Source organism: Macaca nemestrina, chromosome 18 (assembly GCF_043159975.1).
Source record: "Macaca nemestrina isolate mMacNem1 chromosome 18, mMacNem.hap1, whole genome shotgun sequence".
In the NCBI taxonomy this organism is placed as follows: domain Eukaryota; kingdom Metazoa; phylum Chordata; class Mammalia; order Primates; family Cercopithecidae; genus Macaca; species Macaca nemestrina.
The window spans coordinates 46,129,623-46,145,990 of record NC_092142.1 but is presented as its reverse complement, the minus strand read 5'-3'; the positions used below and the strand labels follow the sequence as shown (position 1 = coordinate 46,145,990).

At 37.4% G+C, this 16,368-nt stretch overlaps 1 protein-coding gene across 1 annotated transcript in view; it reads left to right on the top strand.

Moving 5' to 3' along the window:
- The window catches only part of LOC105492223 (integrin alpha FG-GAP repeat containing 1), a 294,233-nt gene that overhangs the window by 202,184 nt on the left and 75,681 nt on the right, over positions 1-16,368 (top strand). Inside the window, exon 12 of the mRNA XM_011759246.3 lies at positions 142-250. Coding sequence (XP_011757548.1) covers positions 142-250 — 109 coding nt within the window. The remainder of the gene's footprint in view (positions 1-141; positions 251-16,368) is intronic.

Sequence of the window (16,368 nt, the reverse complement as noted above, 5' to 3'; positions counted from 1 at the left end):
CGATTTTATTTTAAACATGAGGATGAATAAATAAGACTACATTTACTTTATAAACAATGTGACATGCATTTTAATGGTCATTTTTTTTAGTTGGTCTAATAGTTTGTTCTTACCATTTTTGCTTTTTTTTTCCCCCTCCAGGGAATCTTGGACATTGTAGTGCTAAGTAAAGGATATACAAAGAATGATTTTGCCATCCATACACTAAAAAATAACTTTGAAGCAGATGCTTATTTTGTTAAAGTTATTGGTGAGTAAAGTACTAACATTTAATTTTGTTCTCTTTCTCTTCCCCTGTATCCACCTATTCCAAACATCAAGGACATGCTCCGATGTACAACCCTCTAGATCAGATCAACCGGTACAACACCATACTGTCTATATACATAGATCCCATTCAGATTTCACCAGCTGTCCCAACAATATTTTTTCTTTCTGGCCCAGGATTCTGTCCAGAAATATCTATTGCATTTAATTGTCCCATCTTTTCAGACTTCTTCAATCTGGACCAGTTCCTCACTCTTTTCCTATTTTTCATGTCCTTATCAGTTTTAAAGAATCCAGGCTTTGCATTCTGTGAGATAGCACTGTTTCCTCATTACCCAACTTAGGTCATGAATTATTTGCAGAAATTCCACTGCAAGGAGTTGCAGAATTGATGCTGTGCATTTCTCAGTGCATCATGTCAGGAAGCACATGATGTTGACCTGTCCTACCACCATGACCTTAACCTTGCTCACCTGGTCATGTTGATGATCACCAAGTTTCTCTACCCTAAACTCACTGTTTTCCCCTTTGTAATTCATTAGTGTTTTGGGGAGCAATATTCAGATATTACATTAATAGTATTTTCTTTATGAAACTTTTGCCTAGCACCCTTAGAGTACATTGACAACTGCCTGAATCAACCTTCTACATTTGTCAAATAGTGATTCTGTATTTCCATCAATTGACATTCTACTGTTCATCTTGTACCCTCCTTGTCCCAAGCCTGGAATCAGACATTTCTCCAAGAAATCAGACCTTTCTCTCTTTTAGTAGAGAACAGTATTTCAAAACCACATTCTGAAATGGTTGCCCAGTGTGCTCGTTGCTACTGGGTTGTCATTTCTTCCAGGTTCTCTCAGTGGACACAGCTAGGAGAATACAGGTATGGATTCACATATGCACACACAAATGTACACATTTGTAACTATGTTTACATCTATTTATATTTATATATGCTAACTATATATAACCATTAATTCATTGCAATAATTTCATTTTTAATCCAAATGGAGCACTTCAGGGTTCCTTCTAATCTTGTCTATTTTTGTAGATATCTTTTCCAGCAGTGAGAAATGTGACTTCAGTTTTCCTCATTGTGTTACTTATTTGTTCATTGTAACCAATTCCCGCCCATGCTAGTAGTATCCTCCACCTGAAGCCCATGTTTGTCGTAAAGACCCTGTACATGTTTTGTTAAGTGCATGCCTAAGGATTTTATTTTCTTTAAGATGACTGTAGAGGATATTGTGTTTTTAAGTTTTGCTTCCACATATTTTAGTATATAGAAACAAAATTTATTTTTGTGTGTTGATCTTGTACACAGTGACCTTGCTCAACTCACTAACTGGTTCTAGGAGGGTTTTTTGAAGATTCCTTGGGATTTTCTACATAGACAACTTTGTCTTCTTCAAAGAGAGATAATTTTCTTTCTAATCCCTGTGACTTTTATTTTTCTTGTGCTGGCTATAATTTTCATTTACTATATAGAATAAGTGGTGAGAGTGGACATACTTGTTTTGTTTCCAGTCTTAAGGGGAAAACATTTTGTCTTTCACCATTAGGTGTTATATTAACTATAGAGTTTTTTGGTAGATGCTCTATTGTATCATATTAAAGAGGTTCTCCCTATTCCTAGTTTGCTGAGAGTTCTGTGCTGAACTGGTGTTTGAGAGGTGACTGTTTTTGCATTACTATTGTGATGCAAGAGAGCCATATTGATTTGTTTGTCAAAAAATGGCACATGTACTTTGTAGAAATATTTATTACAGTTTTGAAATAAGCATAAATAGCTGAACACAGAAAAGCAACAGAATAATGTATTAGTGTTGAGATTTATTTTGAGAGATGAAACTGATATAACATGCATCCTTCCTTTCTAAACAGCAGATTCAGTCTTAATTGAACTAAGAGTTTCACCCATCTTCATTATTGCTGCAGCCACAAAATACTGACACATGAGTCTAATCATTTCTATACTTTTTATTATCAATTTCCTCTCTTTTGCCATTTTCAAGAAAGTTTAATTTGGCTATTTTAAAGCTAAAAAAATTAAATACGCTGTTTATTTGGTATGCTGTTAATTTTGGAGTTTGAAGTACATTTTCTTATCTCTGTCCTTCTTCAACTGGACACCTCTAGATAAGAAGGCAAGAAATTCTTGAAACTTTGCTAACACTAATTGTGTATGTAATTAGAATAACCCAGTTTGGTTAGTTGAAACAAAGAGATATTGGAGTAAGAGTTTGGAATTTGATTCCTTAGGGATAAACTACTAAATCCAATATAGTCATTTGACTGAGGCAGATTTTGGTTCCCAGGGGAACCAAACAGAAGTCACATAATTTCTAGGATGAAAACATCTCAAAAAAAATCAGTCCTCCCAGCACTTTGGGAGGCTGAGGCAGGCGGATCACTTGAAGTCAGGAGTTGAAGACCAGACCAGCCAACATGGTGAAATCACTGTCTCCACAAAAAATATGAAATTTAGTTGGGCGTGGTGACACGTGACTGTAGTCCTAGCTACTCGGGAATCTGAGGCTATAGCCTTGGAGGCGGAGGTTGCAGTAAGCCAAGATCGCACCACTGCACTCCAGCCTGGGATATAGAACAAGGCTCTGTCTCAAAACAAAACAAAAAAAAAAAGGACCAGGCGCGGTGGCTCACGCCTGTAATCCCAGCACTTTGGGAGGCTGAGGTGGGCAGATCACGAGGTCAGGAGATCAAGACCATCCTGGCTAATGTGGTGAAACCCCATCTCTACTGAAAAAAAAAAAAAATACAAAATTAGCTGGGCATGGTGGCAGGCTCCTGTAGTCCCAGCCACTCGGGAGGCTGAGGCAGGAGAATGGTGTGAACCCAGAAGGCGGAACTTGCAGTGAGCCAAGATGGTGCAACTGCACTCCAGCCTGGGCGACAGAGCGAGACTCTGTCTCAAAAAAAAAAAAAAAAAAAAAAAAAAAGCTAAAATCACTTATTTTACCTTTGCTCATGAGCATCATCCGTTTTGGTGAAAAGCAGCACACTTTTAGTCTTCATTTATTTTAATATCACATTTAATCTCTCCTTCCTCCATCCATTTCAGAATACTTGGCAAGCACTCTGAAATCTAGGCTTATTTATTTGTGTCATTCACATTAGCATCTCTCTTACTCCTAGTATACTGTAATGATCTAAGTAACTTAAGAGCATCATCTGTCTTATTTGTCTTTGATTGCTGGGTGCCTAACACAGGGTCTGGTACATAGGAGGCATTCAGGAAATTTATGTCAAATAAATGTCCAGCTATATTTTGAGTCATGGATTGCCTATCTTGATTAACAATGTTCCCTTCTTTTCTAGTACCTAAGCGACACTTGATGCCTCTGACTCATCTGTGTCTCTAAAAAGCATTCTATCAAAACTGGTGAAACTCCAATTCAAAGTCAGATTTCTACCTTGACCTGTTTGCTGATTATTAGGGACACAACTAGTCAGTCATTCATTTCTTGAAAAGATTGAAATGCCTTTCCTAGTTTAACTTCTCAAGTCTACCCATCTTTTGCAGATTCTCTGTGACTAGAAACTCTAATGTACATAATTTTTCAGGCTTACACGAAAAATGCACAGAAAGAGTAACACACGATGAGTAACAGTGAGTTTTTCCTCTCATTATTTTAATGGGATCATGTAAAACTAACCGTTTTGCTCCAACCTAGAATAAGTGTGATTTGCTTCAAAAATATGCATAAAATTTAAATTAATAATTCTCTTTCAAAATATTTTCTTTCTGTTTAATGAGATAACTGTGGGATTTTTCCTTCTTTCATTTGAATTTTGCCAGTGTACTTCAGTAAACTTTTTTGAGACAGAGTCTCGCTCTGTTGCCCAGGCTGGAGTGCAGTGGCGCAATCTCGGCTCACTGCACCCTCTGCCTCCCAGGTTGAAGCGATTCTCATGCCTCAGCTTCCCCAGCAGCTGGGATTACAGACATGTCTTGCTAATTTTTTGTATTTTTAGTAGAGATGAGGTTTTGCCGTGATGGCCAGGCTGGAGCCAGTATACTTTAAAGGAACTATTTGCTCAAGTCTGAAGTTTAAAAACAAAACAACAACAACAAAAATAACATATATTTACTACTTAGTTCATCTGAATGTGGTATGTGCATGTGCATACCTGGAAAGATTTAAGATTAATTCTTTCTAGAACAGATGTTAGGCATTAAGTACTAAGGAAAATTTTAAGTACAAGAGGTATTAATCTGTATATTGTTAAATCAAGTTCTCCCTGTGCTCAGCAAGTTCTTTTATTCAAGCCTTGAAACTACTTTTATACTAAAAGTTCTGTTTTATACTCTTACAATAGAATGTGATTGACCTGTCTATACTTGTGACAGTTTTGCTGACTAGCATGAGGGCCTGTGACTCCACTGCTTTCCATGCTCAAGTCTGCAAGTTCTTCCTCGCACAGAGGTCCCCAGCCAGGTAGAATGGATGGGAATCAGAGCATAGGGTTTTTGTAACATTGATAAGATATTCCAGTTCCCAGTTGTAATAATAATATGCTAAAGAGAGTAGGCAGTTCTCAGGGTGAAGCAAAAGAAGGTCTGACTTTTTTTATATTGATCATTTAGAAATTATCCATGTGGAAAAATGTATGCATATAATTTAGGGTCCCAAGTTCTTCCTTGGCATTTATTCATTTACGTTTTTTTAAATTACAAAAACAAGATCTTAGAGATGGGGAAAATCTCAAAAGGCATCTTGCCCAAGTCTAACCTAATGCAACATCTTAGTCATCTTCTGCTTGAATGCTTTGTTCTAAAGGAGACCTCACCGCCTCATAATGCAACACAGACTTCTTTTATGAATCAGTTAGGTGTTAGAAAATTCAAGTCAAAATGTGCATATTTAGTTAGTTCTGTCCATTGATACTCATGTCTGGTATATAGTAGGCCCTTTATAGGTATCTGTTGAATTTTTTTTAAATTGTTCCAATAAAATTACTCTAGTTTTTATTGTTAAAGCGGACCCTAACGTAGGGGTCCCCAAACCAGTCTGAGGCCTATTAGGAACCAGGCCGCACAACAGGAGGTAAATGGCCAGAGGGTGAGCAAAGCTTCCCCTGTATTTACAGCTGCATCCCATCACTGGCATTACTGCCTGAGCTCCGTCTCCTGTCAGATCAGCAGCAGCATTAGATTCTCATAGGAGCGCGACCCCTATTGTGAACTGCACATGTGAGGGATCTAGGTTGTGTACTCCTTATGAGAATCTAACTAATGCCTGATGATCTGAGGTGGAACAATCCTGAAACCATCTCCCATCTGACCCCCATCCATGAAAAAATTGTCTTTCTTCTACAGAACCCATCCCTGGTGCCAGAAAGGTTGGGGACCGCTGCCCTAACTTATAATCATAGTAACAAAATACTCAGAACAAATCATGGTCCTGCTCAGGAAAACGTAACCTTCTTTACATCATTAAATAGTGAGACAGCAAACTACCTGACAGCGAAATGACATGCCTGAGCCCTTCTTTAAAGTAATCCAGGGATGTGGAAGCTGGATATAGATGGAACAAGGTTGGCCATGTGTTTTGACAGTTTTTGAAATTGTGAGAAATGTGTGTGAAGTTCATTCTGCTATTATAGTTTTATATATGTTTGTACTTTTGTTTGAGATGTTCCATGGTAAAAAGTTAAAACAAAAAACCTAAGAGAGTCTTGAGAATCTCTAATGTGGAGAGTTTAAGAATCCCTGGCTTTCAGCTTCCTAGCCTAAATCAGGACAAGTCACCCTGCAGTCTCAGTAACATTATCCTGAGGAGAGGATTCTCCACACATCTCCAAGCTGAGACCCATGGATAGCCAATTTGGTGCAGGAGGTTTTAGTTTTAGAAAACAGGATAACTTTGCATTAAAGATATTAACATAAATATTAATAATGTAATTTACAGAAAGGTCACAGGAAATGAGATCCCAATTTAAAGCAATCATTTGGAAGAAAAATAACCTCCTAGTTGTTTTGAGATGCTCTTCCACTCTTTCCTTTGATTATGAGTTGTTTGCCTTAAGTCAGTTACTAGTACGTAATTACCCTTCACAGCCATCGGCAATGTCCACAGCATATTTTGCTCTTAAATTATTCTGTTACTCTAATTTCAAACCAGCCTATACTAAATGCCACTGTTTTTCAGTTAAGGAAATTGGGGATACTTAAGCTTTTATATGTGGCCACGGCAATGTAAACTGCCCTTCTGCCTCTCTTACACACAGCACAGCAGATCCACGGCACTTGCATGAAGACGGGGACCTTGCGTATTACAGAATTGTGGGATCCCCTCTCCCCTGAATCAAGGCTAGTTACCGGCTCTCATCTTTTATTGTTATTCCTGTCAGATACACTTGGAGGTTCTGAATCTTCATTCTAGTCTAGAACTTAACTCGTTTCTAACAAACCTGGATGAACCCTGTTTCCCCTAGCACTTTTAAAATTGTAACAGTATCTTCACCTTTGCTTACCAAACAAGATGAGACCTTTCCTTTGGGAAAGCTTTCTTTTTTCTTTTTTCACCGAAAGCAGATATGTAATGGGAAAGCTTTTATTCCCCTTGCCTGCCTCCGGGTTTTGTTGAAATAATATGGAAGTTTAATTTCTGGATGATTAGTTTTGTTTTACTTTTTGTGCCTTCTATTTTATAAATCCTTTCTTTTTTTTTTTTTTTTTTTTTTTTTTTTTTTTTGAGACGGAGTCTCGCTCTGTTGCCCAAGCTGGAGTGCAGTGGCGCGATCCTGGCTCACTGCAAGCTCCGCCTCCTGGGTTCACGCCATTCTCCTGCCTCAGCCTCCCGAGTAGCTGGAACTACAGGCGCCCGCCACCGCGCCAGGCTCATTTTTTGTATTTTTAGTAGAGACGGGGTTTCACCATGGTCTCGATCTCCTGACCTTGTGATCCGCCCGCCTCGGCCTCCCAAAGTGCTGGGATTACAGGCGTGAGCCACTGCGCCCAGCTATAAATCATTTCTTAATAATTCACAACCATATTATCAGTAATTAAACAAATTTTACCAGCTTTATTGCCACCTTTTTTCTTATATACCACATTTTCCCCTTTCTTCATTCCAGCTCCTGTTCTGGTGAAGTATTTTCTCAAGTTATTTTCAGAAAGGTTGTACTTAGGTTAATATATTTTCTGAGTACTGGTATGTCTTAGAATATCTTTCTCTTGCTCTTACTGTTAACACTAAGTTTGCTGTTGTAGAATTTTATAAACATTGCTCTATTATCTTCTTGCATATGGCGTAGTCCCCACTTATCCACAGTTTCACTTTCTGTGGTTTTAGTTACCCATAGTCAACTGTATTCTGAAAAGATGTGATTACAGTGTAAGAAAATATTTTCAGAGTGAAAAGCCACATTCACATAACTTTTATTATAGTTTATTGTTATAATTGTTCTATTACTAGTTTATTGTTGTTAGTCTCTTACTATGCCCAATTTGTAAATTAAACTTTATCATAGGTATGTATATATACGGGAAAAAACAGCATATTTAGGATTCAGTGCTCTGCACGGTTTTAGGCACCCACTGGTGCTCTTGGAACATGTCCCCTTGGATAAGTGGGGGCTACTGTAATACGGTCATCTTTGAAATTCCCTCCTGTTCCTGTGCATGTTCTGTTTAGGTGGGGGCCATTTATATGGTTGTTCCTGTTAGTCTTCCTTCTCTTAAGCTGTTGCTTTTCTTCTTGTGCATGAGGATTTTTCTCTGCTTACATTTCTTAAAAGAATCAGTGTTGGTGGGTAGTGCGGATGGGGTGGGTCACTATATACTTCTGTCCATCAGACAATTGCCACTGCTTCCTTTTTCCTTTCCCCTTTGGGGCTCACAAGCTGGGAGCCCACCTGGGATGGAAGCTATATTTGAGCAAAGTGGTGGCTTGGGGGCTCTCAGACAGGAGAGTTGAAGTGATGCCTTAGAGTTGAACTCCAACTGCCTTCTTTGTGAAAGTCACTAGCAAGAGACCCAAGAGCCCTGACTTACTCCTGTGGCCTCAACTGAGGGCATCGACAGGCTCTCTGAGTCTGAACACGTTTGTGCTTTCCAATGGGAAATAATGAGAGGATGTTACAGGGAGGAACTCACTGCTTTGCTGAGCCTTTTTGTGTTGTTTCATCCTGTATGCTAAAAAGTTTGTATTTTGGGCAACACTGAAGTTATATAGGGCACTGACTAGAAGCACCAGCAAATCCCCCACTTTACTTTGCTAGCAAGAACTAGGAAGTAACAAATGCAGCTTTTCCTGTCACAAGCCTCAGGCCTGCTTTCCAGAGACCCTCCGTTCAGCCCTGGCATGCTTCCCCTCTCAGCTGCCGCAGCTCTGAGCTGAAAGGTTTCCCAATGGGCTGCTGGGAGGGTCCACCCCTGTTGCCCCAGTAGCTCTCTGACCTGCTCAACACTAATTAGCTCTTTCTCAATCTTACCTATTCAGTATCCTTTAAGAATGTCTTAAGATATCTGTCATTTATTATTTTTGAACATTGCAGTGACATTTAGGGAATTAAGGAAGGTAAATAATTTGTTTCTGAAATTGTCTACTAGAAATTATTTCAAACATACTGACCTGGAACCAATACGTTTTCTGTTTTTAATTCCTTTTTTAACATTTTTTTAATTTAAGGGATGCAGTGTGATATTTTAGTATGTATATACCTTATGAAATTATTAAATCAGGCAAATTAACATATCCATCATGTCACATACTTATCATTTTATTATTCGGTATGTTCTTAAAGGTCAAACTGCTCCTGACTTTAGCAAAAATTTTAACAAATTTATATGTGTATGAAATATATGTATATATATTTATATAGGTATAAATTATATAACTACCATATTTGATACTTAATATGTTTGTACACATAAAGAACAAGATTAAGATTACTTCAAAGCACATTATATGTTTCTGTATTTTTTGTACAAAGAGCATATGATTTTACAATTTAATAAAATAATGAATGAAAGGTAATCAACAACAGACCAAAAAATCTTCCACAGAATATCTAAAATAATGTTGTCTAAATGACAAGAATGTCTGGAGGCAGGTACTTGATTTTACACATGTGCTCAAAGCTTGAGTAATTTTTAGAGAGGTGATGATGTTTTTGTGTTCATGTGTCTTAAAGAAACAAACTTAAAGACATTTTCAGAGAAGGAATATGAATAGTCACTCAGAATCCAGGCAGGAATTTTTTACTTTAAACAAAACTAAAACCATTATACAGTATTGACCTTTACAGCTTTGGCTATTTAACTCATCCTTCTCCCAACCTGCACGTTGGCTTAGCATTACAGTATTTATGCACGGTTATTGCCATATTTGGGTTTTGGTTTTGATATTTGTGTGAAATAGCTAATATAAACTGAATCACAATGCTAGAAGCCAAATTTTTATACTTTAAATATATTTAAAAATACATGGACTATAACATACAGTATGGTTTAACATTAAATGATAAAATCCTAAGCGTTATCATGTTAAAAGAAACTTGTGAATTGTACATCCTATTGTCCATGTTTTAAAGTACAAGTTAAATCTCCTAATAACCAGTATTTCACATAGCTCATCAAGTATTTTAATTACTGCTTTTTATTTAATTGTGAATAGGCTGTTTTCATATTTTTTTAATCTTTAAAAACAAATTTGGTTTTAAAAGCCCCTAGAAGTATTAGAAACTACTTTTTGGAACAGCTCATTTAAAAGGGTATTTATAATAATCCTGTGTACAATTTTTGTAATTTTTTTTTGTTTTTTGAGACACAGTCTTGCTTTGTCACCCAGGCTAGAGTGCAGTGGCATGATCTCGGCTCACTGCCACCTCCGCCTCCTGGGTCCAAGCAGTTCTCCTGCCTCAGCCTCCTGAGTAGCTGGGATTACAGGAATATACCACCATGCTCAGCTAATTGTTGTATTTTTAGTAGAAATGGGGTTTTACTATGTTGGCTAGGCTGGTCTCAAACTCCTGACTTCAAGTGATCCGCCCACTTTGGCCTCCCAAAGTGGTGGGATTACAGGCATGAGCCACTGCACCCAGCCTGTAATATGATTACAAATAATATATAATTACAAAAGCTTATGAAATGGTTAAAAATTCTTAAACTTCTAGAGTTAGCCAAAATTAGCTAGTTAAAAAACATTGAGTAACACTTGAACTAAGCAACACAGAGAGACACTTGAAAATCAAACAAAAACAGTTCTTGCCTTCACAAAGCTCACAGGGGCAAAGAACACAAATAGTAGAAGGCTGGAATTGCATACAGGTGTCTGTCTGTCCTGTTAAATTTCCCTTTTCCATAATGGGCCCTTTATATATTTTAGCATACCTTCCCAGTTACTATACTTAAAAAAATAAATTTTACTTCACCCATAAACCTATATTTTTATACCAGTAATATAACTGTCCCACTTTTAAAAAATGGGCTTTTGCTGTAATCACAGTAAATTTAGCCTTGGAGCATTTAATAGTGCTTTTTTTTTTTTTTTTTTTTTTTGTTAACCTAACTGAAGCACAGATGATGAAATTTTTATTCTGATATCACTGGGGAAATTATATATTTGCACTCATTTAATAGACTACTTGAAATAATTTTTACTTGTTCATAAGCTTGACATTATGGAGTTTTTAAATTATAATTTCAGGGTGACATTTGTAGAAACACCATCAGTCTATCCTTTTACTTTTTTGATTATGCAAGAGAACTTTAACACATTATTTCTTTTTTTATTGGTAAGGTTTTGGTTTAGTATTATTTAGTTTTGTTTTCTGATTACAAAAATAAGAGAGCCTATTGTAAAACATTTGGAAAGTCTGGAAAAGTATTTTAGAAAAGCTATGCTCTTTGCCACTTAGTAGATATAACCACCATGAGCACTAAGCATTCTCCGCCTGCTTCTGCTGGTTCCTGAAGTTTCAGGCACACCAAAAGAAGCTGCAGCAATGACAGCTGATGCCTCTAAATCCTGAAATCCAGAATGATAGACTCTATAGTTTGTTTTAAAAACAAAACAGTAATAGCTAACGTTTATTGTTTATCATGTGCCTTCTGCTTTACACGATTGCTTCCTATAATCATATCATATATAAGATTTAGATGAAAATATGTGAGTATGTATGTAATGTTACATATGCTATAAGGACAAAGAGAATGTAGAAAATTAGCTTACATAATAGCAAGTTCCATTTCTGGTTCTGCTCTGCATTTCTGAGATTGAGAGGATGCATCCTCCATGATCCAGCCTCATTCATTCAGACCCAGACTGTTCAAGGCTCTCTGTTCTCTAGATAATTTTGTTACATGTAAGCAAACTTACACAAAGAGCCCTTTAAACCCAGGCTACTTCCCTCTGAGCTAGGGTATTAAGTAACTGAAACTACCAGATAACAATGTAGATCCCAGTTTGGAATCAAATAATTATGAAATAATTTATAAGGTTTATAAAAACTCCAGTTTAGAGGTTTTTATAAACCTTATAAATTATTTCATCCAACTCTCTTACTTTAAATGTTTTTGTAAAACCATAAAAGAGAGAGAGGTGAAGTGATTTGTCCGTGATCACATCTTTCATTAGCTAATACAGCAAGACGTGGCCCTACTTGATGAGATTTTCTGTGCTGAATGAATAGGAAGCTTGAAAGGAGTGGTGCTTATGACTTTGAGCCAACGTTGGTGTCAGATAGTTGCCTTGACGTTTACCCTTATCAACACTCATGACCTAAAGACTTAGTTTCTGTTAGTAGCAGATTATTAATAACAGAGGATGAACTACTAACATACATATAAAACTTATACTCTGTTGTGTTTTCCAGCAATATTTAATTCAGTTCTGCCTTTTATGAAGAATTTATATCTAATTGTAATAAACTGTGATTGAAACCATATTCCTGATAAGTCTGTCCCTTTAATATGCTGAGCAATAAGAGGGGAAAAAATGAGAATAAAAATTTTCTTTACATGGTCTGTAAATTTCAAGAAACCTAATGTTTTTCAGACATTTTCAAATTTCATTAACTCAGGAGGTGAAGAAGATAATAAGTATGAGAGTAGGTGTCCTCTTTTTTTCTTATAAGAAAACTAGGCCAGGCATGGTGGGTCACACCTGGAATCCCAGCAGTTTGGGAGGTCAAGGCAGGCGAATCACTTGAGGCCCCAAGTTCGATACCAGCCTGGCCAACATGGTGAAACCCCATGACTACTAAAAATACAAAAATTAGCCAGGTGTGGTGGCAGGTGCCTGTAATCCCAGCTACTTGGGAGGCCGAGGCATGAAAATCACTTGAAACCAGGAGGCAGAGGTTGCAGTGCACCAAGATGGTGCCACTGCCTTTCAGCCTGGACAACAGAGTGAGACTCTGTCTCAAAAAAGAAAGAAAAGAAAACTAAAGGGTGGGTCACAGAGGATTTGAGTGGTAAAGCCAAAGCTAAAAGTAAAATTTCATCCTTATGTCTGTAGCACTCCTTAACAAAAGCAGTATCATTACTGAATATAGCTAAAGACATATTTTCCTACCTTACATCAAACATATGTAGCTAGTAGAGCCCAGAAGCCACACAGTCTGAGTCAGCCTCACCTGCTGCATAGTCATATAGATATCACTGGGAAAAGGACAAGTCGTTCTGTAGGTAAAATAATTTCTGAGTGGACACAGAATAACCTTTATAATACTATGTTGAGAGTTCAGAATTCCTAATTAAGCAATATTATGAACCAGCATGATAACTAATCAAGGGTTAGTATTGTTTCTCCTTGAATCTGTGGTTGCAAAAAACAAGGAAATGCATACTCTATTTGTATTATGTAGATACCCCTTTTTATAACACATATCTATGGCAAATATGTATCATATTTTTTTCATCTTTAATACCTAGTTTGATTTTATTGTATAAAATTTCTTAGTGGAGAAAAGATGTGGCAAAGTTAAGGTTACATTTAAGTCTTATCATGTGATCCTAATGTTATAATGTGAAACTTCAAATTTGACAGGAAGTCTTGTGAAAAAACAAAAACAGATGCAAGAACTGAGTTTTTAGCTTATTATATACAAAATGAAAGAAACTATTACATGATTTTTGAATTAGCATTATGTGGTTAATACTAATGTGATTATGTGATAGCATAGATTATGTAATACTCTATGCTAACCAAGACACAGACATTTTATCTTATACAGAAAATAACCCAATGATTCATCGATTTCTCATCTTCTATCATAGTAGGATAATGTGTTCTTTAAATGAGTTAGTTTCTTGTTGCTTGTTGAAAGCAGTGGCCACATAGTCTTGCAAAAGAGTTCCATTCACCTTGTGACCGTGAATATGGGCCGACGCTTCAGTTCTTCAGTTTCCTCTTCAAAAAAAAAAAAAAGAGGAGGCGGGAGGCAAGGGACAATTAGAATTATTTCACAGTCTTGATATGAAGATTAAGGAAGAGCATTTGTAAAAGAAAATTCATGTGTTCACAGCTTGGCACTTAGCAGAAGATCAATAAATGGTCTTTTTAGATGTTTGATAGTCTTTTCTGGAGAATAGTTTCATTGTGTACATCAAAAGATTTAAGATTGAACCCAGAAATTATGTTTTATGCATTTATCCCAAGGAAATTGTCAGAGATGTGCCAAAGATCTATGTATAAATGTACCAGGTCCATAAAGCTGATCTTGCCAATGGTGTTTTTAGGAGGAAAAAAAATTGGGGTATGAGGAGGGGACGAACCTAAAGATCCTAATAAAAAGAAGGGGTAAATACACACACAAACAATGGAATACCATGCAATTATGTGGTTGAAGTAATAGATGTGGGGTAATTACACAATAATATGTAGTATGATTTCATCTACATAATTTTTTTTTTTTTGAGACGGAATTTTGCTCTTGTTGTCCAGGCTGGAATGCAATGGCACGATCTCAGCTCACTGCAACCTCCACCTCCTGGGTTCAAGCGATTCTCCTCCGTCAGCCACCGTCATAGCTGAGATTACAGGCACGCACCACCATGCCCTACTAATTTTTTTGTATTTTTAGTAGATACAGGGTTTCACCATGTTGGCAAGGCTGGTCTTGAACTCCTGACCTTAGGTGATTCATCCACCTCGACCTCCCAAAGTGCTGGGATTACAGGCGTGAGCCACCACACCCAGCCTAAAAAAATTTTTTTAAAGAAGAATGTATGTGTTAGTCTGCTCAGGCTTCCATAACAAAATACCACAGGCTGAGTGTCTTCAACAACAGAAATTTATTTCTCACAGTTTTAGAAGCTGGGAAGTTAAAGATCAAAGTCCTGGGAAGGTAGATTCACTCTGAGCAGCCTCGCCTCCTGGCTTCTAGGTGGCTGCCATCTCAGCGTGTGCTCACATGTTCTCTTCGTGTGCATTTAGGTAGAAACAGCAAGCTCACTTATTAGGAGACACTGATCCTCTCTCTGTGACCTCATTTAACCTTAATTGCTTCCTTAGAGGCCCTGTCTCCAAGAACAGCCACATTGGGGGTTAGGGCTTCAACATATGAATTTGAGGGAGGGGGTACTCATTCAATCCATAACATAAAGAGGGGTAAATACACACACACGATGGAATACCATGCAATTATGCATAATTATGCATAAGGTAAGAGACAGAACAAAACCAAACTTTGTTCTGTCTACTCTCACACAATCACTACCACACAGAATACTTTATCTCTGGTCACCAAAATATGTAGGGATTCTGCCTTCCCCCTCCATACATCAACCAATCAATTCTGACACTGTCTACCAAGAGATAGTCTGTCAGATCCCACAGGTTGAGGGCTCAGCCCCACAAGATTGCCCCACATTGCAAATGCCAATCACAAGTCCCAGGTCAGGACCTGTACTTCTAACTAACTGGCTATGAATCAGTCTTCCCATGACCGCCTCCTTGGGTTTGATTTGCTAGAGCAGCTCACAGAACTCAAGGAAACAATTTACTTACATTTACCTGCTTATTATAAAAGGTATTACAAAGGATACAGGCAAACGTCCAGATGGAAGAGATGCACGAGGCTGGGTATGCATAAGGCCGTTTTTGAACATGATGTAAATGAAATCATACAGGATGTGCTCTTGGTGCCTGGCTTCGTTTGCTCAACACTATGTCTGAGATCCATTGAACACATTTATTTATTTAGATACAGAGTCTCCCTCTGTCGCCCAGGCTTGAGTCCAGTGGTGCGATCTTGGCTCACTGCAACCTCCGCCTCCCAGGTTCAAGCGATTCTTCTGCCTCAGCCTCCTGAGTAGCTAGGATTACAGGTGCCTGCCATCACTCCCGACTAATTTTTGTATTTTTAGTAGAAACGGAGTTTCACCACGTTGGCCAGGCTGGTCTCGAACTCCTAATCGCACACCTCGGCCTCCCATAGTGCTGGGATTACAGGAGTGAGCCGCCATGCCCAGCCCAACACATACTTTTAAATGGAACTTTATGAAACATATTTGCATGTGTCTTGGGTTTTTTACCTTAATAAAGTATAAGCCCCCTTACAAGTCAGCACGTACAGGCCTCCCTCATTCTTCTGATACCTCTGTATCATTCCATAATGTTATATATGTTCCACAATTTATTTCGCTTTATCTCTTAGCGGATTTCATAGACATGAGTTGAAGAGACTGTGTTTTTAATGTTAATCAATAATAACAAATTATCTTCCCTGAAAGTTGTAGGGATTTATATTTTCACCAGCATATAACACTATCCAATTTACCACATACTCATCTGAGAGTCCTAAATTTTTATTTCACTAATGAATTTGTTTTTAAAATAAGTAATGCAGATGGTCTATTAAAAATTTCATGGGTGTATGATAAAAGTAAGTCTCCCTTTTACTCATCTGCCAGTGATACAGTTCTCTTCCCAGAGACAACCTCTTTGTATCTAAGATATTGTATGCATATACAAATATATATATGTATAATATAGAATACATTCAGTAGTTAAAGAAGCAATTGAAACTTCTTTAACTACTGAATAGTATCATATAGTATGGTTACAACATAATTTAATGAGTTCCTTATTCACATATATCATGTGGTTTTCAATCTCTTATTATGAA